The 24035-nt window shown below is 38.5% G+C and overlaps 1 protein-coding gene across 2 annotated transcripts in view; it reads left to right on the top strand.

The window, feature by feature from the left end:
* Positions 1 to 20948, top strand: part of Neto2 (neuropilin and tolloid like 2) — a 60759-nt gene extending 39811 nt beyond the window's left edge. For both annotated transcript variants that reach the window (XM_005367017.3, XM_005367016.2), the window contains exons 7-9: positions 1403 to 1631; positions 15282 to 15395; positions 16534 to 20948. In XM_005367017.3, coding sequence (XP_005367074.1) covers positions 1403 to 1631; positions 15282 to 15395; positions 16534 to 17114 — 924 coding nt within the window. In that variant the 3' untranslated portion in view covers positions 17115 to 20948. The remainder of the gene's footprint in view (positions 1 to 1402; positions 1632 to 15281; positions 15396 to 16533) is intronic.
* Positions 20949 to 24035: the final 3087 nt, after the last annotated feature.

Below are 24035 nucleotides of genomic sequence, written 5' to 3'. Positions count from 1 at the left end.
CAGTGACAAGTGAGAGGAAATACTGCTTTTCACCCAGGGAAATTTTAATTATAGCACCGACAAGGCAAGTAGAGACAAAAAGTGAGAATATATGTATGTGTGTAAATGTAAGGCTTCCCTTAAAGTTGAGAAACACACACTTTAAACACAGATCAGCCTGAGTTCAGATTCTTACCCTTGGGAGCTGGAGAGGTAGCTCAGCAGGTAAGATCACTTGCTGCTCTCCCAGAGGAGCCGTCTCTGTTCCCAGCACCTGTATTAGAGGTTCACAGCCACTATGAGTTCAGCGCCAGGAGTTATGGTAACTTCCTATGACTTCTATGGGTACCCACATACACATGACAGACACAAAAACCTACAAATACACATAAATCAAAATAAATCTATTTTTAAACTCTCTGCTCCATATGACCCTGAACAGGTTGGATCTCTCTTGCTATAAATAACAATACTTTACAAGGTTCTGTTAGAGATTAATGCATAGTCTTTGTAGCAAAGAATATAAAAATTGACTTATTATTTATTGCAAGTTGGTTTACTTTTGTCTGAAGATTTAAATTTTTACATTAAGAAATTTTATAAAATGAATAAAGCAAACACTAATAGTGGTTATAATACGGATCTTATGTTTTGTCTGAAAAGTAGAAAGTGTTATTTACAGAGTAGAATTTTAAAAATGCTTAAGTGTGTAGCAGTGGAATTGTGAGTAAATGATAGGGTGCTGTGTGGGGGAGGATTGGAATAAAGACTGTAGATGAGCCTGGTGATGTGTTACTACAGAAGTGGGGTGCATTATCTTGTGCATCTTATAGTTAAACTCAGGTTCTGAGAGGTACAGAAGAGGCTGGGGATGCAGTTCAGCTGTCAAGGCACTTGTCTTCTATGGATGCAGCTCTGGATTTTGACTCCCAGCACTGCATAAGACCAGGTGGGGTGGCATATGCTTGTAATCTCAGCACTGGGATGGAGGAAAGAGGAGGATTGGAAATCCAACGTCACCCTTGGCTAGATTTTGAGTTCAAGGTCAGCCTAGGCTATATGAGATGTTGCCTTGAACATAGATAAGTAATAGAATGCACAGAAAAACTGAAAGAACCACTAATAACTGTTAGAATAGAAAAACTTTGAGCAATTCTTTTATTTCCTTTATATATTAATACCATGAAATTATCATTATAATGAGATTAGATTATATAAGAATACTCTTTGTTTAAAAAAAAAAGCATATTTAGATTTCTTAATGTTTGGATCCATTAGTAAGACTGTTAATCTTAGGCCTTTAACTTCTGTCATTGTGTTTTTCAGTCAGTCATTACAATTCAGTCTACTATGTTGACCGAATCGTAAAATAGAAAACTTTTAAGTATTTTTTTTAAAAAACTCTTGTGTTTTGATATTACAGATTTATTTGAGGTTCTTAGATTATCAAATGGAACACTCAAATGAATGCAAGAGAAATTTTGTGGCGGTCTATGATGGAAGCAGTGCTATTGAAAATCTGAAGGCCAAGTTTTGTAGCACTGTGGCTAATGATGTAATGCTGAAAACAGGAGTGGGAGTGATACGGATGTGGGCAGATGAAGGCAGTCGGCTTAGCAGGTTTAGGATGCTCTTCACTTCCTTTGTGGAACGTAAGTAACTAATTCAAATCTATTGCATAATTTTTCCTCATTCACGATATGCTTACTGAATACCTATTTTTGACAGAAAAGTACTTTTATAATGTCATTTTGTAAATTGTCACATCACACTTTTTAACTCAACAGGAGCATTTTCCTCACTAACTTACAGCAAACCCTTTGCCAAGTCAGCAAGTTAATACAGGAATAAAGGGCATCAGGGCAGAATTTGGGAGTCAGATTATGGCACATGATGCAAAGACAAATGATTTTATACACCATAAAACACTAACTTTAAATACATAGTGAAACATGCTTGTTTTAAAAGCATCAACATTAATTATATTACAAACCAATGAATTATCCAAAGGAATTGTTTTTTCTCTTTTAGATATTTTTATTTTACATGCAAGGGGATAGATACAGATCTATTTGCATTCTTCTGCATGTTGACATCCAGTTATGCCAGCACTGTTTGTTGAAGATGCTTTCTTTTTTTCATTGTATAACTTTAGGTTCTTTGTCAAAAATCAGGTGTTCATAGGTGCGTGATTAGATTAATATCAGGGTCTTCAATTCAATGCCGTTGGTCCATCTGTCTGTTTTTGTGCCAGTACCAAGCTGTTTTCATTTCTGTAGCAGAGCTTGAAGTCAGGGATGGTGATGCCTCCAGAAGTTCCTTTATTGTACAGGAATTTTTGGCTATCCTGGCTTGGTTTTTGTTTTTCCATATGAAGTTGAGTATTGTTCTTTCAAGATCTGTAAAGAATTGTGTTGGGGTTTTGATGGGGATTACACTGAATCTGTAGATTGCTTTTGGTAAGATTGCCATTTTTACTATGTTTATCCTACCTACCCAAGAGCATGGGAGATCTTTCCATTTTCTGGTATCTTCTTCGATTTCTTTCTTTAAAGACATAAAGGTCTTGTCATACAGGTCTTTCACTTGTTTGATTAGAGTTACCCCAAGATATTTTATATTGTAGCTATTGTGAAGGATGATGTTCTCTGATTTCTCTCTCAGCCCGTTTATCATCTGTATATAGGAGAACTACTGGTTTTCTTTTAGTTAATCTTGTGTCCTGCCATATTACGAAGGTGTTTATAGGAGTTCCCTTGTAGAATTTTTTGGGTCACTTATGTAAACTATCATATATCTGCTAATAGTGGGTTTGACTTCTTCCTTTCCAATTTGTATTCCCTTGATCTCTTTTTGTTGTCTTATTGCTCTAGCTGGAACTTTGAATACTATATTGACTAGATATGGAGAAAGTGGACAACCTTTTCTTATTCCTGATTTTAATGTAATCTCTTTGAGTTTTCTCCATTTAGTTTGGTGTTAGCTGTTGGCTTGCAGTAGGTTGCCTTTATTATGTTTAGATATTATTGGATTTTGTCAAAGGCTTTTTCTACATCTAATGAGATGGTCGTATTTTTTTATTTCAGTTTATTTATATGGTGGATTACATTGACAGATTTTCATATGTAGAATCATTCCTGCATCTCTGGAATTAAGCCTCCTTGGACATGGTGTATAATTTTTCTAATATGGTCTTGATTTCTATTTTCCAGTAATTTGAGTATTTTTTACATCAATGTTCATGAGTGAGATTGGTCTGTAATTCTCTTTGTTGAGTCTTTCTGTGGTTTGGGCATCAGGGTAATTGTAGCCTCATAAAAAGAGATTCTCTCTTCCATCTCTTGTATTCTGTAATTCCTGATAATTTACCCAGATTTTCCATAATTCTCTTGGTTTGTATTTTCTTTATTGCCTCCATTTCAGTTTTCAAGTCTTGAACCGTTTCCTTTACTAGTTTGAATGGTTTTTTTCTTGGCTTTCTTTGTTTTCTTTAAGGGATTTGTTGATTTCTTCCCATTTTTGTTTGTCTTTTCCTCTACTTTAATGGAATTTTTTCATTTCTTCTTTAAGGGCCTCTAGCATGTTCTTAAAGTTATTTTTAAGGTCCTTTTCTTCTGATTCATCTGTGTTGGGCTGTTCAGGTCTTGTGGTGTAGGACCACCAGTTTCTGGTGGTGTCATACTGCTCCTTATGTTTTATGTGTTCTTGCACTGCCGTGTGCCCATCTCTCCCTCCAATGGGTGCAAGTGCTTCAGGGGTCCCTCTTCCTCCAGTGGGTGCAAGTGGGACCTGTAGCTTATGTGGTCGATCTTCCTCCAGGTACAGATTGGTCTTGCCTCTGGTGGTCACTGATGCTGACCTGGGGCTCCTGCAATTGTAGACAGGGCCAAGGCTCTGGTGGCTGCAGAAGGTGGGGGTACGTAGAGGCTGCTCCCAGGTCTCTGGGACTTGGCTGGGTGGGAGTAGGGCACAGGATATGCCTCCAGGGGCTAGGGCCTAAAGAGTAGGGTCCTCCATTGGGGACCCAGATACCCACCTCTCCAGGTGCATTCAGGGTCAAGGCTCTGGGGATCACAAATGCTCTGGGAGGTGGTTGGGGTGTGAGGAGGCTACTACCAGGCCTCTGGGGCTTTGCTGGGTGGAGGTGAGGCACAGAATGTGACTTCAGGTGTTAGAGCCTAGAGAGTAGGGCCCTCCAGGTGGGGACCCAGATACTCACCTCTCCAGGTGGGGGCCATTTTCAGTTGTTTACTGTCTGAGCTTTAAGAGCTTCCCAGCCAGGTAGAGGGGTTTTTTTTCCAGAAGAAGTTGATATTCAGTAATTTATATACATAAGTGAGTTTTTAGATATGTATTCTATTATTATATGATTATATATTACTGCTATTATTCTAAAATCCTGGGATTTTGATGCATAGAATCCCAGCTTCCAACCCAGGAGTCTCTAAGTTTGCCTCCTGTCTCTTTCAGTGTCCAGTCATTACTTTTTTTTTTCTCGTTCTCCCTTTTTATTGGCCAAAGTATATCATTGGACCAATTTGCTACCAAAGAGTAAGGCAGAGCAAATCTCTCTTCCAAGGACAAGGGGATCTATAAGCCACAAAGAAGCAAGCAGAGCATGGAAAAGACAGGAAACTGAATTTACAACCAAGCACTCAGGTTTAGATACAGCAGTGTAAGGCCTGGGAACATCAAGTGTTTGAAGGTGTGTGGATTAATATCTAGGTCTTCTCTTTGGTTCCATTGGTTCTCCTGTCTGTCTTATGCCAATACCAGGCTGTTTTCAGTACTGTCGCTCTGTAGTTGAGTTTGAAGTCAGGGATTGTGATGCCTCCAGAACTTCTTTTATTGTACAGTATTGTTTGGGCTATCCTGGGTTTTTTGCTTTTCCAAATGAAGTACCATTCTTTCAAGGTCTGTGAAGAATTTTTCTGGGATTTTTGAATTTTTGAATCTGTAGATTGCTTTTGGTAAGAATGCCATTTTTACTATGTTAATTCTACCTACCCAAGAGCATGGAAGATCTTTCCACTTTCTGGTGTCTTCTTCAATTTCTTTCTTCAAAGATTTAAAGTTCTTACTATACAAGTCTTCCACTTGTTTGGTTAGAGTTACTCTGAGATATTTTATGCTAGTTGGGGCTATTGTGAAAGGTGATGTTTCTCTGATTTCTTTCTCAGCCCTTTTATCATCTGTGTACAGGAGGGCTACTGATTTTTTTGAGTTAATCTTGTATCCTGCTACATTCCAGTCATTACTTTTAACCCTATACTTCATGGCATTTGTTGATGAAACAGGTCCACTTTGTTTTTCCAGCTTTAGAACTGACCATATTTCTAGGGGCACACTTCCTTTTCTTACTATGAAAAACCTGTCTAGTTGATTTCTTCAATGCATACGCATAATTTCAAAACTGCTAGCCATTATCTCTGTGAAGAACATCTTAACAGAGTATTCATGTGTCTAGTTCTTTTTTTTACATACTAGGTAAAATATACATAAAATTTATCATCAACTATTTTTACATATACAAATTTGTGGTGCTTAGCATTCAGCTACTTTCATCTTATTTTACATCTGTTACCATTATCTTAGTCACTGTCCTGTCGCTGTGATGTGATTCCATGACCATGGGGGCTGGCTTACAATGGCAGAGAGTTAGTTCATTATTATCATGCTGGAGGGCATGGCCCACACATGGTGCTGGAGCAGTAGCTACAATCTACATCCTGATCCACAAAGCTCAACCCCAGAGACACTCTTCCTCCAATAAGGCCACACTTCCTAATCTTTCTAATCCTCAAATAGTGCTACTCTCTATTAACATTCAAACATATGAGCCTATGGGGGTTGTTCTTATTCAAACTTCCACACCATTATCTATCTCCAGAGACATTTTTGTCATCAAAACTGAAATTCCACACATTAAATAGCCATGTTTATTTAGCTCTGTTCTCCTGCACTGTCTGTTAGTAATAGTAACTCACATAAGCAGACCCTGCAGTGCTTGCCCTTTCCTCTTTGGTGCACTTAGTTTCATACTTTAGAGCTTTTTCATATATCAGAATTTTGTTCTTTTTAAAACTTGATAATAGCCCATGATAATTGCATCCCTATGAACAAATACCTACCAAAACCAACATAAGAAGGGTATTTATTGAATCATGGTTTGAGAAAGTTCAGTTCTTGGTCATTTATCTCCATTCACTTGGACAGAGAATCGTGGTGGTGCTGGTAGCATTCATTTGTGACAAGCAGGAAGCAGTAGTTATAGGAAATGGCTAGGGACCATGGCTTGAGAGGTGTGTGTGTGTGTGTGTGTGTGTGTGTGTGTGTGTGTGTGTGTGTGTGTCTCTGTGTGTCTCTGTGTGTGTCTCTGTGTGTGTCTGTGTCTGTTTATAGGTCCTACATCCTACCTAATCCACAAGCTCCTCTTAAAGCACCACTGTCTATATTTAAAGCTTAAGCTGTGAGAAACATTTCATATTCAAACCATAGCAGTATTTGTTCATTGTGTTGTTCTTAAATCTGACTGATAGAGACTTTTGCTGTTTGTACCTGTTGGTTGTTATGTGAGGAATGATGTTGCAGATATGGGGGTGCCAGGACCACAGTTCCTGCTTTTAATTTTTTGCTAGCTCATGTGGTAAATACATATTTAAATTTCTAAGGAACCAACACATTTTCCACAATGGCTATACTATTCTGTCCCACCAGGAGTGAGCTCCAGTTTCGCCACAACCTTGCAACACTTGAGCAGCTTTTCAATTATTTTTTTACTTATAACCCTCACTGTATAAAAAACGGAATCTCATTGGAGGTGTGAGTCATAAACATCTTTTCAGGGTTACTTAGTTTAGGCTTTCTCAGGCCTTTTACTCATTTTTAAATGGGGTTGTTACTAAGTTGTAGGAATCATATGTTTGGTATCATTCCCTTATCAGATAAATGGTTTTACATTCTGGGTGTTATCTCAGTATTTGACAGAGTTTTAAGGTTTGCTGCTGTTTTTGAGACAATATCTCACTATTCAGCCCTGGTTTGCCTGAAATTCACTATGTAGACCAGGCTGACCACTAACTCCCTTTCTTCTGCTGTCTCCCAAATTAAAGGCATGCATCACCACACTCAACAATATAAATGGTTTTTAATTTAAATAAACGTCAATTTATCTTTTTTTTTCTTTTGCTACCTGTACTCTTACTGTGATAAACAAGAAAATCACTAATAAACCAATGTCATGAAGTTTTCTTCATCTATTTCTGCTGAGTTGTATGAGATTAGTTCTTATTTTGGGTCTTTGATACATTGGAATATATTTGTTGTATTTGTACAAGGTGAAGACCCAGTTCATTCATGTTCAAGTACATAACCAGTTTTACCAGAGCTTTTTGCTGGAAAGATGGTGCTAGCACTCTTCCCAAAACCCAGTTGACTTCTTATGAGAACTCTTGCTTCTGGCCCCTGTTCTGTCTGCTCTTGGCTGCTTCCAGCTGTTTTGATTTGGAGTGTTGTAGAAGGTCATAAAATCGGGAAGTACAGGTCTTCCAATATTTTCTTTTTCAAGACAGCTTGAACTGTTCTAACTCGCTTCAGAGTTGATGAAGTTTACTATGGATTTTTTCTTTTTTTTTAATTTTAACAAAATATACTACTGGGATTTTGATAGGAGTCACTTTAAATTTATGAATCAGTTCAAGTAATACTGCCATCTAAACTACATTTTCAAATCAGTGAACATAGAATGTCTTCCCATAAATACAGAATTTTGTCATCTTTCATTTTTTTAATAATATTTTATAATTTTCAGTTTCTAAGTTTTTCGTTACCTTTGTGAAACTTCCTTGCAGTTTATTTTAGTGCATATTTATTATATAAAAATAGGTTCTCTCCACTATGTTAGTTTCCTGCTGCTATGAAAAAGCACCATGATGAAACAACCTGTAGAGCAGTGGTTCTTAGCCTTCCTGTGCTGCGACCCTTTAATATGGTTCCTCATGAAGTGGTGACCCCAACTATAAAATTATTTTTGATACTCCATAACTATAATTTTCCTACTGTGTGAATTGTAATGTATAATATGCAGGATATCTGATATGTGATTCTCAAGGGGATCACAATCTACAGGCTGAAAATTGCTGCTGTGGAAGAATTTATTTTGACTTATGGTTCTAGAACGCCCATAATGGCTTCCCTGATTCCATGGGCATTCCACCAAAAGCCCTTGCAAAAATGGGGGGAAAGCACAGCCTTACTCTAGCAACTGTCAAAGCTTGATTTCTTCCCCTGGTTCCTTCAGATATGGAAGTATTTCATTCCTACTGAGAAGAGAGGTCAGCCTTGCTCAGATCAGTTTTCATTTCCAATGAGAATACTTCACTCTGTGACTTTTCATTAATATCAGTGGCAGGATGATTCTTCTGAGAATCATCTAAGGGCCTCCCCTTACTGTGTTTGTGGTGGTTTAAATAGGTATAGCCCTCATAGACTCATATGTTTGAATGCTTGGCCCATAAGGAGTGGCCTGTTAGGAGGTGTGGCCTTGTTGGAAGAAGTGTGTCACTATGAGGGCAGGATTTGTAGCTTAAGCTATGCCCAGTTTACAGTCTCTCCTACTACCTATGGATCAAGATATAGAACTCTCAGCTCCTTCTCCTGCATGCCACCATGCCCCACAATGATAAGGGATTAAAGCTCTGAAACTATAAGGCAGCCCAAATGTTTTCCTTTCCAAGAGTTGCCGAAATCATAGCATCTCCTTCACCGCCATAGAGACCCTAACACCAGGAATTGGGGAATTGCTGTGATAGGCCAGACCATGTTTTTGTTTGTAGTAATATGACCTTTGGTACTGTGATTCAGAGAACAGTTTAATGCTTTAAGTGGGCTTAATGAGTCATACTAGAAGGAACAAGGAAGACTGAACTGCTAAGGATGGTTTGAACTGTGGGAGCCTGGCTCAACAGGTTCAGAGAAGAATGTTAGTATGTGGCCTGGAAACCGGTCTTGTGTGATATTTGGTGAAGAATGTGGCTGCTTTTTGTTCTTGTCTGAAGAGTCTATCTGAGGCTAAAGTGAAGAGTTTTGGATTAGTCCCATTGGCAGAGGAAATCTCAAAACAGCCTAGTATTGACTCTGTCATATGGTTAATAGCATTCACTCTTATGAAGATATATGATGGAAAGGAGCAAGCTTAGCAAGAAAAATACAAAATGTACAATTTGAGGGGGAAAGGGGGCACCAGGAAGTGGAATGGAGCTAAATCCTGTGTTCAAGGAGATAAACAGATTAAAGGAAATCCTGATGTTAAATGGAATAAAAGGGAGTGGAGACCTCAGGCCAAGATCCCACTTAGCTGAGCTTCCAGCTTACGAAAAGGAATTAGAGAACTTGGGCCCAGGTGTAGTAGTACATACCTTTAATCTAAAGACACACGAAACAGAAGCATGCCGATCTCTGAATTCAAGGCCAGCTTGGTCTATATAGAGAGCAAGCTTCCAGGAAGCTAAGCTTAGGCAGTAAAGGAAACCATGGAAAACAGAAAGCTGGTGAAGATGTAATTGAATGAGGTGGCCATGTTTCAGCCCCAGCTAGCATCAGAACTTGGCAGCTTCAGCCATGTAGTTCTGACTTTAGAGTCAAGGATACAAGAAAGGAGACATGGAATCTCCCTTCATGACTAAGGAAAAAAGAAAGCCTCTGAGGCCAGGTGTGTGGTGGGGTGTCCCTGTGTGGAAGCCTAGAGAGGCCATTGTGTGAAACTGTGAAGGTGAAGTCTGGATTGCCTTGGAAACCCCAAGATGTTAGAGATGCCAGAGTCATGGGACACGTGCTGAAGGCAGTTGCTAACAGGGAGTGGAGCCCAAGAGAAAGAAGTGTGTTGCAGTCAACAAAGATGAAAGGAGTTGTAGCTCTGAAGAGTGCTTTGACCTCAGACGTGGAGATGCAGAGTTTGGAGTTTGCCCAGCTGGTTTTCTGTCTTGCTTTGGTCCAGTGTTTCCTCACTGTGCTCCCTTTCCTCCATTTTGGAATGGTAATGCATACCCTGTGCCATTGTAGGTTGGAAGTATGTGATTTGCTTTTTTATTTTGATTTTATAGAGGATTACAGTTAAGAGATTGTATGAATCTAAGAAAAAAACTTTGAACTTTGCACTTTTAAAAATTGTGAGTGAATCTGGGAGCTTTTGAAGTTGAACAAAATGCATTTTGTATTATGTTATAACTAAAAGCCCATGGGGGCCAGGGAGTGGAATATGGTGGTTTGAATAGGATTGGCCCCCGTAGACTCATGTGTTTGAATGCTTGGCCCATAGTGGCACTATTAGGAGGTGTGCCTTTGTTGGCCTTTTGGAGGAAGTGTGTCACTGTGAGGGCAGGCTTTGAGGTCTAAAAAATGCTTAAGTTACATCCAGTACACAGTCTCTGCTTCTGCTGCCTACAGATCAAAATATACACAATGTTCTTTTTCTTTTCTTTTCTTTTCTTTTAAACAAGGTCTCAGTATTCCTGTCTGGCTGTAGCTGAAGGTGACCTCCAACTCCTGATCCTACAAGCTTGAACCACACCCAGTTTATTCAGTGCTAAGGACTGAACCCATCTTTTTTTATTGCTTTTATTACTAAATATATTTTTCTCTGCTCTCCTTCCTCCCTCTCCCATGATCTCCACACTCCTAATTTACTCAGGAGATTTTGTCTTTTTCTACTCCCCATGTATGTCTCTCTTAGGGTCCTCTTTGTTGTTTAGTGAACCCAAGTCTTAAACAGCTGTACTTATGAAGTAAAAGGCCATAAAACTTAACAGATTTGCAGTTATAAATAACTTGGTAAATATAATCAAAGTACATTATGTGCACATATGAAAGTATCACAATGAAACATTATTGTAATTAGTATACACTAATTTAAAGATATGTAACACAATTTTATATAAAGTAGTCTGACTATATCAGTGCAGTCTTCTGGTTACTTTAAATAATATAGAGAACAATTGTAAAAGAAAAAACCCTGTATTAATGGGCTGGCAAGATGGCTTAGCAGGGACAGGTGCTTGCTATCAAGCCTGGTAACCTAAATTTGATCCCCAGGATCCACATAGTAGAAGTAGAGAACCAGCTCCTGCAAGTTGTTCTCTGACCTCACACCTGTGCTGTGACATGCACACCCACAAACATGAATTAAAATGTAATTAAAATTAAGTAACCTGTCGAGCAGTGGTGCACACCTTTAATTCCAGCACTCGGTTGGCAGAGGCAGGTGGATCTCTGTGTGTTCGAGGCCAGACTGATATGCAGAATAAGTTCCAGGACAGTCTCCAAAGCTACAGAGAAACCCTGTCTTGAAAAGAACAAAAAAAAATGAGAAATATAGAGCAGAGAACCTATCTTTTACAACACCTTGAAGTTAGAAAAAGTCATCAAAATGTGGCCACATGATGGTCTAAAGTAAATCAGAATACCAAGGAGCCATAATGATGTTTATAGCCTCATCAACTTGTCTTTAAAAGTAACTTATCTCCTCTGGATCTCTAGTTGTGAACTATATAAAATAGGTTGTAGAAATAGAATATTATTTTTATCGTATATAATACAATTTGTGAAATTGTTTAGGCCATTCTTTATAATTAAAGTGCATTCATCATAGATAAGTTTTATTACATCCATGCCACAGCTAAAGTAAATATACTAGCAAATTTACAAAGTAAATAAAATGTGATTGTGCTTTTTCATTGAAAACCTTCAGTTTTTTATTTATATATATATAACTAGTGCCTCTCGTTTTATGATGGCTTTGAAGCCACTAAGCACTTTGAAGAATCATAGAATCTTGAGTCTGGGGTAGAGGCTTAATTGGCAAGTATGCTTGTGTGCTTGTCCCATATGAACAAGGCCCTGAGTTCAATCCCCAGCACCCAAAATTAAATGTATGAATGAGCGAATAATCATGAAATGTTGCTTATGTAATGTTTTAAGTGACAGTGTTTAGCAGTATAGTAAATCTCTTATTAGTTATATGCCTCTTTGCTCTTATATTAAAGGCAGAAGGATCCACATTGTTGTGACTACTGATTACATTGCTCTGTCCACTCTTAGAACCAAGAACTCTGGAATACATCATATGCTATCCAAGCCTTTATTTTTCCTGAGACAGGGTCTCATGGAAACTCATTCCACAGCCCAGACTGACTTCACATTTGCTGCATTCACTGTCTGCTCCAGCTGCTGGGATTACAGTTGTCTCTGGAACACCCAGAAACTTTTAGGTTTGTTTCATGAAACAGACTGTGTAGCTCCTGATAATTAACTATGGATTAACCAACTGCACAGGAATTTTTGTGAATGCTACCTTCTAGGGGAGTCAGCCTTTCGTAGCAAAGAAGTTTTGGATAATTTCCATTCAACTACACTTCCAGGTTTTGTTCTGGATTTTACCTGTTTCCCCTGCCCATACTGAGTGAGAGTCAGCAGCGGCAGAGACTACAGCTCTGACTGGTGGGCACTAAGATGCCAGTTATATAGCTGATACTGTGCAGTAGGAGAAGATGGCCAGGCATTCCAAAATCACCCAAAAACTGTACTCTTTAGAGGAAAAAAATATTACAGCCCTAACTATATTTTAATGAAGTTTATTGTTTACATATTAAGAAAAAGATAATGATTGGAAAGAAAAATAATTTATTAATCTAGTACATTTTTAGACCTTTCACCTTGAAAAGAAACTTTTAGGATTTTATTTGACTATTTGTTTGTTGGATTAGATTGGTTTGGTTTGGTTTTTGTTTTTTGAGACAGGGTTTCTCTGTTTAACAGTCCTGGCTGGCCTCGAACTCAAGAGACTTAACCTCCTTTCTGAATCCCAAGTGCTGATATTAAAGGCATGTGCCACCAAAGCCCGCTGAAAAGAAAAAAAGCTTTTCAATTTATAAGTATATGTGTGTGTCAGTATAATATATCACAATATTCAATTCTTCTCTGAAAAATAATATACTTTCTAAAAATAAAAAATATAGCCTTAGGAGGGATATACATTTTATGCAGTTGAAAGCTACAATTTTTAGAAGTTAGAACAGTTGAATTTGGCAAGCTTGTTCTACCTCCATAATCTTGTTTAATAGTGGAAAATATTAAGTCACTCATCTCCTTGGCCGTGTGTGTGTGTGTGTGTGTGTGTGTACTCTGGATCACATGATTCTGTTGTTCTCAATTTTTTCCTGCATTGTTTTATCTTAGCAGAAGCAAGCACACTGCATCATGACCCGGCATAATAAATGTTCACCTGTACATGAGAAGGTATCAAAGACAGAGGCATGGAACATTGCAAAAACACACTAGAGGCATTAACACTTAGGAGAGTAAAGGGCATTTCTCATTTATGGGAAAATATTAAAGATTTTCTTGAAGTTGGCATAAGGGCTCATGCCTGTAATCCCAACACTTGGGAGATTGAGGCAGGAAGATTGCAAGAAGTCATCCTGGGCTACAGGATAAGACCCTGATTCAGAAAACCAAGAAGAAAAAGATTATCTTGAAAAGCAAAAATCATAGTAACCCTTAAGAAAATGAGACATTCCTACTTGCAAGAACTACCTACAGGTAGTGCATACATGGCCTGTCTTCTCTGTATGTGTGCTATTCTTGGGGAAAAGGCTTTTTTTGTAATTTTAAATGGATTTTATCCTGGCAAAAAATTAATAACACAAAACACGTTTTGTTTTTGTTTTTTTTCTGTGAACCAAAACCAAGGCCTCGTGTGCTAGGCAAATCCTCCTCCACTAAGCCATATTCATTTCCAGCCCCAGAACTTTTAGTTGTATGATCCAGTGGCATCAAATACATTCACATTGTTGTGCTTGTACAACCATCACTACTGTCTCCTTCTTGTTGGTGTCTTGTTGGTGTGGGGGAGTGGGGGGGTGGGGGGTGTGTGTATGTGCTTGTATGTACAAAGCATGATGGGTGTGGAGGATAAGCTTGTGTACCCCAGCATGTGTTTGGAGGGCAGAGGACATCTTTGTGGAACTGGTTCTCCTTTTCCATCTTTATGTGGTTTCCAGGGGGATGGTAGGCAAGTCCCTAGTCTCACATACCAAGCACCTTTGCTACTGAGACATCTCACCCACCCCTCCTAAGCATTTTTATCATTCCAAACTGAAACTCTTTCCTTTAAATACTGTTTCATCCCCCAGTACCTGAGACGTTTGGCTCTATTTTTGATCTCTGAATTTGCTCAGGTAATATCATATAAATGAGGTCATATGTATTTGTTATATAATAATTATTATCTAATTATGGGAACTGAATAGCTGCCTTACTTTGCTTAGCATTGTGTTATCAGCTCTCAGCCATATGTGCAGCAAGTTCTTTTGTCTTAATATTCCATTGTCTTGTTTTCTTTTAGTCGTGGTGGACATAGGGGTTGCCTCTGCCTGTTGGCTAATATGATTAATACTGCCCTCCATTGTATTCAAGTACAAATTTGAGCTCCTACAGAGTATACTGTTGGGTATAGCTAGCAGTAGCATTTCTGGATCATGAGACAATCTCGTGTTCAACTTTTTAAGCAGGAACCAAATTTCCACATCTTATGGATTTTCCCACCTGCAATACATAGACAGCTCCTAATGTTTCCATGTCCTCTGTATTGATTGCTTTTCTTGTTGCTCTGACAAAAGCAACTTAAGAAAGTATAGGTTTATTTTGGCTCATAGTTTACGGAGACAATCCATCATAGCAAGGAAGATTTGACAGCAGGCGCAAGAGGTAGATGGCCATGTGATGTCCAAGGTCAGGAAGCCAGACAGCCAATGCTACGCTTGCCCTCTCCTTTCCTTCAGTGAGGGGCTCCAGCCAGTGATACCTCAGCAGACCTTGCTAGCAGCATCCTCACAGACATGTCCAGAGTTCTGCCTCCTGGGCTGTTCTTATCGCATCAACTCGTAATTAGCCATCACAATTGATAGCATGGTCTTTTAAAGTTTTGAAAAATTTTTCTCACCTATGTAGAAATTTGTTGAGAAGTATGGGGCATATACTATACTGATATTGTCATTACACTGAAAATAACCTCTTGGTGCCCAGCATTCTAAAAGTTGTATGAACCAGAATTATAGAATATTGGCCCTGGTCTTACTGGTTGTATATTACATTGTGTTCATGGAAAGGTCTCTAAGCTAAGAAATTACTCTTATAAAGTCAATTCTTTATTTATTTACTTTGAGGCAGGGTCTCTGTACATAATGAAGATGAGTTTTTAGTCTTTATGTCACTGTTCATAGCAACGTTAGTTTTCTTTCTTCCTACAGCTCCCTGTACAAGCAGTACTTTCTTTTGCCATAGCAACATGTGCATCAACAATTCTTTGGTCTGTAATGGTGTTCAAAACTGTGCATACCCTTGGGATGAGAACCACTGTAAAGGTAAGTCTGATGCAAAGGCCAGCATTTCTGTGAGGAGTAAGGGTTCCTTTCATAAGAAACAAACTAAAACGTCTTTTTCTACTGATATGCTTAGCATAGTTGCTATAGTACATAATAACATTCTTTTTTTTTCACCAAAGAATAGGTTTCTCTTGGTAGCCCTGGCTGTCCTAGAACTCACTCCATAACCAAGCTGGCCTCAAACTCAAAGATCCACCTGCCTCTGCATTCCAAGTGCTGAGATTAAAGGTGCATGCCCCCACAACCTGATATAATAACATTCTTGAAGAATAATTGGCTTCTAAAGCATTTCTTTGTAGAGTGTATTGACAAGTTATGGAAAAGTGTATCTGTATATTTTTGCCCTGTATTATTGCTGAATCGTGGAGCTAGAGAGGTTAGAGGACAACCTCGAGAATGGAAGAGCTAATAAGACCAGCGGATAGATGAGCACAGCGGTGTAAAAGCAATGCATTAGAGAATGCTTTTTCTTTCTTCGTTCTTTTCCCTTCATCGAGTTCCTTGTGTTTCTAACATATACTCTGAAGTGCAAATATGATGCTGAGAGGCCTTAGATACCTGTAGCTTGTTGTTGCATAGTTGGAGAAATAGAACATATCTGTCTTTTGTCTTCCTGAGAGCTGGATGAATAAATATCTTACTGGGGGAACATGGTATAGTCTGAAGGCAACACTTACTACTTGGCAAGAACTTATCATTCCAAAACAGTAGACTATGGTAGTACACCTGGATTGTTAGTTTGATCCCACAGATATGAATCAATACAGCATTTGTCAAATCTGCCTTACAGCAGAAAACCAAACTTGATAGATCAAGAGTATTTGTTTTGACATTTTCTATATTAATGTAATTTGCAGATTGTAAGCACTTATGAACCTTTTGAGTAAGGGAGCTGAGTTTTTCTGTTCCTAGCTAGCTATATCATGATTTGTTACTTGACTCGAAAATCATAGTTAATATTATTTTCTATTTGTTTAAAAAACAAAAACAATTCTTCAGTTGAATTTTCTCTGGTATGTTTGAATCAAATATCCTGTTTTACAAAAAAATATCTAGTCAATATGTGCTGGAATTCCTATTAATGAATTGTGAAAACCTCAACATTTCTTTCTTATAGAGAAGAAGAAAGCTGGACTATTTGAACAAATCACTAAAACTCATGGAACAATTATTGGCATTACATCAGGGATTGTCTTGGTTCTTCTCATTATTTCTATTTTAGTACAAGTGAAACAGCCCCGGAAAAAGGTAATGGCTTGTAAAACTGCATTCAATAAAACTGGGTTCCAGGAAGTATTTGATCCTCCTCATTATGAACTATTTTCACTAAGAGAGAAAGAGATTTCCGCAGACCTGGCAGATTTGTCAGAAGAACTTGACAACTACCAGAAGATGCGGCGCTCCTCCACGGCCTCCCGGTGCATTCATGACCACCACTGTGGCTCTCAAGCATCCAGTGTCAAACAAAGCAGGACCAACCTCAGTTCCATGGAACTTCCCTTCCGAAATGATTTTGCACAACCACAGCCAATGAAAACATTTAATAGCACCTTCAAAAAAAGCAGCTACACTTTCAAACAAGCACATGAGTGCCCTGAACAAGCTCTAGAGGACAGAGTAATGGAAGAGATCCCCTGTGAAATTTATGTCCGGGGGCGAGATGATTCTGCGCAAGCATCCATATCCATCGACTTCTAATTGTCAGCTTAAGGCGTTAATTATTAAGTATGTGTATGCAGCCTACACCAACATCCATTCTGTCTCAGCAACCAATCTTGTTCTGTCAGAATTTGAAAGACCTTCATAATCTATCATAATGCTGATGTTTTATTATCTCAGGCAATCTATATACGTGAAACCAATCAAGGAACTTAATGTATTGAGTGGAAAAAGTCATCATCCGTTGCTTGGTATCTTATCTACAAAATACCACCAGTTCAGTAGTTGAGGAGCGCATGGTCATGTTGAGCCAGGCTCAGCAGCCTGGAGGTGTTGACATCAGGATACTATTCTTGTTCACACAGCCCCATCAATTTGATCCCACAGTAAATTTAAAAGTAAGATTTTTCTTTTTATTCCTTTTGTCTTTCTTTTCGCCGATGTGTTTGTTTGCCTGTGGTTTTACCATTTCTGTTTCCTGCATAAGGGGACAAAGCGTCACTGTATTCAGCATGGGTCTGTATTTGCTCCTATGTGTAGAGTATGGCTAGTCCTGTGATGAGTGGCAGTTTCAAACACAGTCATATTTCATTTCTCCCGGAATCATTTCTATACTGTTGTCTTTAATAACTGTAACTTTAGTCCTGTTTTATGTGGGATGTAGTAGATGACGTGATTTATCACCTTGAAATCATGCTTCATCTTAATTATGCTAGAAAAGTAATAATCCTGGGGTGTGTTATTACCAGTTAATCCTGACTGGAGATTTGAGAAAGATTAAAGACGTGCAGCAACCTCTGAAGTCGTTCCTGTTGGGTCTCATTCAGTGACAGACATTCATCCCAGTAATCGGTCCCAGAATTCACTTGTGGGCAGGCCTTTAATAATCTGTGCTCCCTATCATCTTTCCAAAACATTTATTTGTTCTCTTGGTATTGGTTTGTCTCTGGCACATGGTAACTATGGTTAGTGAAAGTTTAAAGAAGTCCTCTGAGAAACTGTGTGAGCCTTTACATAGCTTCTGCTTGGAACAGTGCATTTTTCTAGCTGTTATCATCAATAGAAACTTCAAGCTTATGTTTTATAAAGTATATAAAATGATAATTTATAAACATCAAAACGCATTGGTTTTTAGACTTTTGATATTATTTGATACTGTACAAACTTTATCAAACCAATATTTAAGACACACGAGACAGATTTCTTTGAATGTTCACATTAGAGACTCTATGTAGAAATAGGCTGTGGTGGGACTGTACCATAAACTATTATAAAGACCTTGGTCATGGGGACGTGTACATAAGCTTCTTTCTTTGCTGCTGTATTTAGTTGGTGATAAGTTTTTCACTGTGGTATTTATTGTTCCAAATCACAACAGAAATCTTATATTAAAGTATACATTGTTAATGATCCTTCACTTACATTATTTATAGCAGGAATACTTTGGATAAGTATGAATGGGGAAGAATCCATATAGTTAATGATAGCTCATATAAATAATTTCATTTTAAAGAGGTAAATTGTCACTTTCTTTATTGAACTAAATTTTCAAATGAAATGTACACGTCAGGTTTCACTAGATTTCACTAATTCTTTTAAGTACTACATAAATCTGATCTCTCAGATTGCTGACAACTGTGACCTTCAGTGTGATGTACTTTCTGCCCAAACTCTGTTCTCTGTATGACGTTTTTATTTTTATAAAGGAAATTATATCAAGAAGAGAGGAAAACCTACACTTAGCATAAGCATGATTTTATTTTTTTAAGCCAGTAAACATTCCTGCTTCTAAAAATAGAACTTGAAAAAGGAAAAGGAATTTCAAAACATAGTAATCACTGAACTTTCCAGAGAAAGAATAGTAACTGTGTTCTTTCAGCAGCTATTAAGTCGGCATTTTATTAGATGAGACTGGTGAGCCAGTGTCCCAGCAGCACAGTGAATACTTAAATTGACAGCTGTGACCTCAAGAAAGAAAAATTAACATTTCCTGTATAAAATTATAGCCATCATAAAAATAGTTGCCATACTCATTCTTAATTTTTAGGTTATAGAGCTTATACCTTGATTTTGTTCATCATTATCACTTGTAGCTATATATATATTTTTTAACACTGTATCCTATTTTAAAGGAATTTGAAGAGACTTACAAAACACCGGTATTTGTAGAAAACACTGAATGTAACAACAGTGTAGATTTGCATGATCTTGTGCAACTCAGCTTGGGCAGTCATTTGGTTCTAAATTCTCTGATGAAAAAAACATGAAAGTTGTTTCTTTGCACAGTGGAAAACACTTATATTCAGAGGCTAAAGTGAAAGCCATAAATTTAGTAACAACCGCCATGAAATTTAGCCATTTTATGTGAATTATTACATCCTACAGATTACCCCAGTGTTAAACATGCCTTCTGACTAAAAATGTGAAGCAGAGGGTGGTAAAAATCTCCCAGGCTGGAGAGTACTAAGTACTGGCTATCTGATATCACCATTGCTATCTTCCATCCCAAGGTTAGCACAAGCAGTCAGTGCCCAGTGGCCACAGACCACAACCTACTCCACCACTATCTCAAAGACATAGGAATAAACTGTGCTATTCCTTTTGCAGAGGACGGATATTCAATATAAATATTTAACCAAAGCCAAAGGATATTCACATTTCATGTCGCAGAGATCTACATGGCTCCTTTACTTTGATTTAATGGAACCTTTGTCACTATCCTAGTGGTGTTTTGTATAATTGCTAAGCATTGAGGAACCGCAGCATCCCTGAACGCTTCTGTAGTTACGTTACTACCTAATGAGGGTGCTTGCTCATTTCTGGGGCATGTCAGCTGCTGAGGGAAGATGAGAAAAGCCTGGTTGTTCCAGGAATAATTAGCAGTCAGAGATTACACTTAGTAGCAAAATGGTGTCTGCTGTATGTCCATGTTTCTTTATTGAAAATACTAAAAGAAATATGCCTGATTTGGCACATTGATTCTGGACAGAAGGAACTTTAGGTTTTATTCTTTTTAAAGATCCAAAAGAGATGATGTCGTCTAGTTTTGTTAATGAGAAGACTAAACCCTAAAGACAGACTTCCCACATGTCTGGACTCCTAGCCCAGTGTACATCCTTGGCTTCTAGTTCCCTCCCTGCTTAGCGTTTAAAGTCACAGTTCTAAACGTCAGCCTAGATGTTCTATGCAAAGCTCGTAAGTTGTTCTTACCTAAAATGTAATGCTGTAATTTTGTTTACATTGTGGCTTCAACCCCCCCCTTTTTAATTTATAGAACACTGCTAGCCTATCTTTTTTGTTGTCAGACTTTCTTGGTACCTGAAAAATATGTAATTACTGTGAATTCTTAATAAACAGTGCTGGTTAGCAGCACCCAGGGTGATGCCAGAGAGGAAGCGCCTGTGCTTTCGCTTTTGTAATGTTTTTTTTAAGTTAAAAGAACAAACGATGTACATTATAGAAATTATAAATATTGGGGTACTGTATCTTGAGTTTTGAGAATTATTTGAGTCTGAACCACAATAAGGAAACAAGCTGACCTGGAATATCTTTTTAGCTTCCTGCACCATCAATTACCTGCTTTATATACCTCTACTAGTAATATGCTCTTCTTTACTAAGCTTTTTAATATACTTGTAACTATCTTTCTGAGATTGGTTTACTGGCTCAAAAAGCCCACCAACCTAAGGATGAGGGTGCACGTATAGTGAGTACTACCTAAACTTGTTTTCTAAAGCAGTAGATTTTTATTAAAGGTGAACTTCCAGATCATGTAAGACTTCTCATGTGCTTAATCCACATTTGGCACTTTAAAGTATTTAACCCTTGAACTGCAAATAAAAACTCCTGTTTTGATTTTCTTGCTTGCCTCAATTTCTAAGGTGTATAAAATTAGACCATTTAGGTCACTTTGGGCATCAGAATTTACATGTCCTTCCTAGGACAGAGTAGGCATTTCCTATTTGTTATTATTTTCAAAATAAAATAGTCATAGTTGAGATTTATTTGTTAAAGTAACTTTGGATGATTATTAAAATTAAGAATCATTTTTTACTTTTAAATTAAGAGAAGATGATCTTTTGAAAATAAAGTTATAGAATGGGGAAGAGATGGTTTAGCAGAAAAGAACACTTAGTACTCTTCCAGAAGACCAGGGTTCAATTCCCAGCACCTACATACATGGCAGCTCACAGCCACTGCGATTCCAGTTCCAGGGAATCTAACTCCTCTTCTGGCTCTGTGGGTTCCAGGCATGCATGCCGTACACAGACAGACATGCAGGCAAAACACTCATCTTCATAAAATAAAATTTGTAACCAATAACTCTAATTGGATTTAAGGCCTACTCACCAAGAGAGAGATGATGCCTGGTTCTGGAAACCTAGCCAAATACCCAGAGCTAGTAAAGTCGTGGATCTTGGAGGAGAACCTATAACCGCCATTTTACTAAAGCAATACAAAGCCTAATTCCACTTTATTTATTCCTATACCCACAGATAAGTGTAGTTCTTACCCCTCATCAAGAAAATTTCTCTGTACAATGGAAGGAGATGATTACAGAAACCACAACTGATGAAATTACAGAGTTGTGGAAGCCAGTCCCAACTGGCGCCTCTACAGCACAACTCCTGTACTACGGTAGAGATCTGTGTGAAACGGTGCAAAAATTGTAAGAGCCAGATACCAGGAGTTCTGAGAGACTGTCTCCTTGAAGTGTCAGAAATACTATATCCTCGAAGGCTCACCAACATAACTACATAAACATGACATCAAGGATGACATCAGACATGCATGCATGGAAGGGGAAGCTCGTGAGACCTACAGGCAACTAAGGAGTGCTGAGAACTGGAGAAGTAGTTTTCCCTGGACAAGAGCACAGCAGTCGGTTATCCAATAGCACATGGTCAGCCCTGAAAGCAAACATCAAGTAACATTATCCAGATTGAGTAAGTTGTATTACTCAATCTGGATAGGTAGGAGATAGATATATAATTAGATAGATCAATTGATTGACTGACTGATTGGTTGATTGATTGATTGATTGATTGATTGATTGATTTAGGAAATAGACAACACACACATCAACTATTAAAGTAAAGAGGGCCAAGTATTTTAGTGAGAGCAAGAGGGGATTCATGGGAGGGGTTGGAGGGAGGAAAGGAAAGGGGTGATGACATAATTAAAATCTCAATAAAAGTAAAAATGTATACTATAAAATAAAAATTCAAAAATTTTAAAGATTCTCTGACTAAAGAAAAGTTATAGACTGGAGAGATGGCTCAGCAGTGCAGGTAAGAGTTCTTGCTGCTCTTCTAAAGGACTTAAATTGGGTTCAGTCACCTGTAACTCCAGCTTCAGTTCTTTTGGCCTCTGAGGGCACCCACACATGGTATATCTTCACAAATAGACATAAATAAAAATAAAAGTGAATCTCTTTTTTAAAAATAGAACCTTTATTTTTATATGTATGGATGCTCTGCCTGCATGTATGTCTATAGAGCACATGTGTTCAGTGCATGTGGAGGCCAGAAAAGGGCATTGAATCCCCTAGGACTGGAGTTAGACAGGTGAGTGCTGGGAATAATCTGGGTCCCCTGGAGGAATTACAAGTGCTGTTAACTGCCGAGCCATCTCACCAGTCACTGAGCCTCCTTTTGAAACTGCATATTTGTTGTACATTGCTAGCAGGGTTTAGTATTTCCCATGCTACCCTCCTGGCTCATTATGTTCCTTGAACTAGTTTCTCAGTGCTAGGATTATAGGTATTTGCCACCAAATCCAGATTGTGTCTTGATAGTGGTAGAACCCAGGGCTTTATGCTCTACCAGCTGAGTTGTATTGTATCCTCAACCCTTGTTGTTCCTTGGAGATGCAGAATGCATCCATCATGCCTTCACTTAGTGAGGATGTGATAGATCTCTGGAAGGTATACATATGCTGAGGGGCAGCCAAGGAAAGCAACATCCCTCTTCCCCTAACTGTTACAGTCACCAGACACACCCAGAAACAAAGGAAGAAGGAGCAGAGGGAGCTAAAGGTTTTTCTCCACTAGTAATTACAGAGAAGTTGTACTTTCTGCATTATTTGGGATCAAGATGCAGGTTTCTTTTGAAAGTGCTCTCATCTTTCAATCTTTGTCATCCTCTCTCTACAACATTCAGTGCTATCGGTCTTCTCAGCCAGCAACTATATCATTGAAACATGACTCTTTTTTTCATTTTTGAGACTGGATGCTGTTGCTAGGAGGAATTTTTATCAGAAATCTAGGCATTGGATCCTGCTTTCTTTACATATTTCTATTCATCAGTAACATGTGGCATTGTGTTAAGTGGTATTTCAGAGAACTGTTCTCAAATTTTAAAAAGGAAGAGGATGGACGTTCTTGGCCCCTGGAGTTGGCACTCTGCTATTGCACACCTCATGAGATAATTAGCTCACAAGATAGCCAACTGGCTCAGCTCTAAAACCAAAGCCTTTTAAATTCAATTACACTGGCTTTCAATGTACAAAAACACTCACAGTTGGAGATTCTGAGATGAGACCGTCTATAGTTCTCTGTCCTTCAGTAGGACTTAGCCACAGATGTCCTTTCAGAGATAAGGTGACAGACCGACCTCTAGCTGCTTTGTGCAGTCTTACTGTTGGGCTTCCTGCCCGGGAAACCAATTGCAATGTTGAGAGAGAGGCCTGTGTGATAAATGGAAATTTCTGTCCAGCAGCTGACGTAGAACTAAGGCCCAACTGCTACATCCTGTAAAGAATGGAGTCTGTGTCCTGGCTTGGTCCCAGCACTCAGGGAGGCAGAGGCAGGCAGCCTGGTCTGTGTATCAAGTGTATATATCAAGTTCCGGGCCAGCCAAGGCTGCATAGTGAGACCCTGTTTCAAGAGGAGGAGCAGCATCTGGAACCATGGAGTGGCTGCAGCCAATACCTTACCTGCAGGTATGTGAGAGTCACCCA

The sequence above is a fragment of the Microtus ochrogaster genome, unplaced genomic scaffold (assembly GCF_000317375.1).
Source record: "Microtus ochrogaster isolate Prairie Vole_2 unplaced genomic scaffold, MicOch1.0 UNK15, whole genome shotgun sequence".
Classification (NCBI taxonomy): Eukaryota; Metazoa; Chordata; class Mammalia; order Rodentia; family Cricetidae; genus Microtus; species Microtus ochrogaster.
This window is presented reverse-complemented; position numbering and strand designations above follow the sequence as displayed.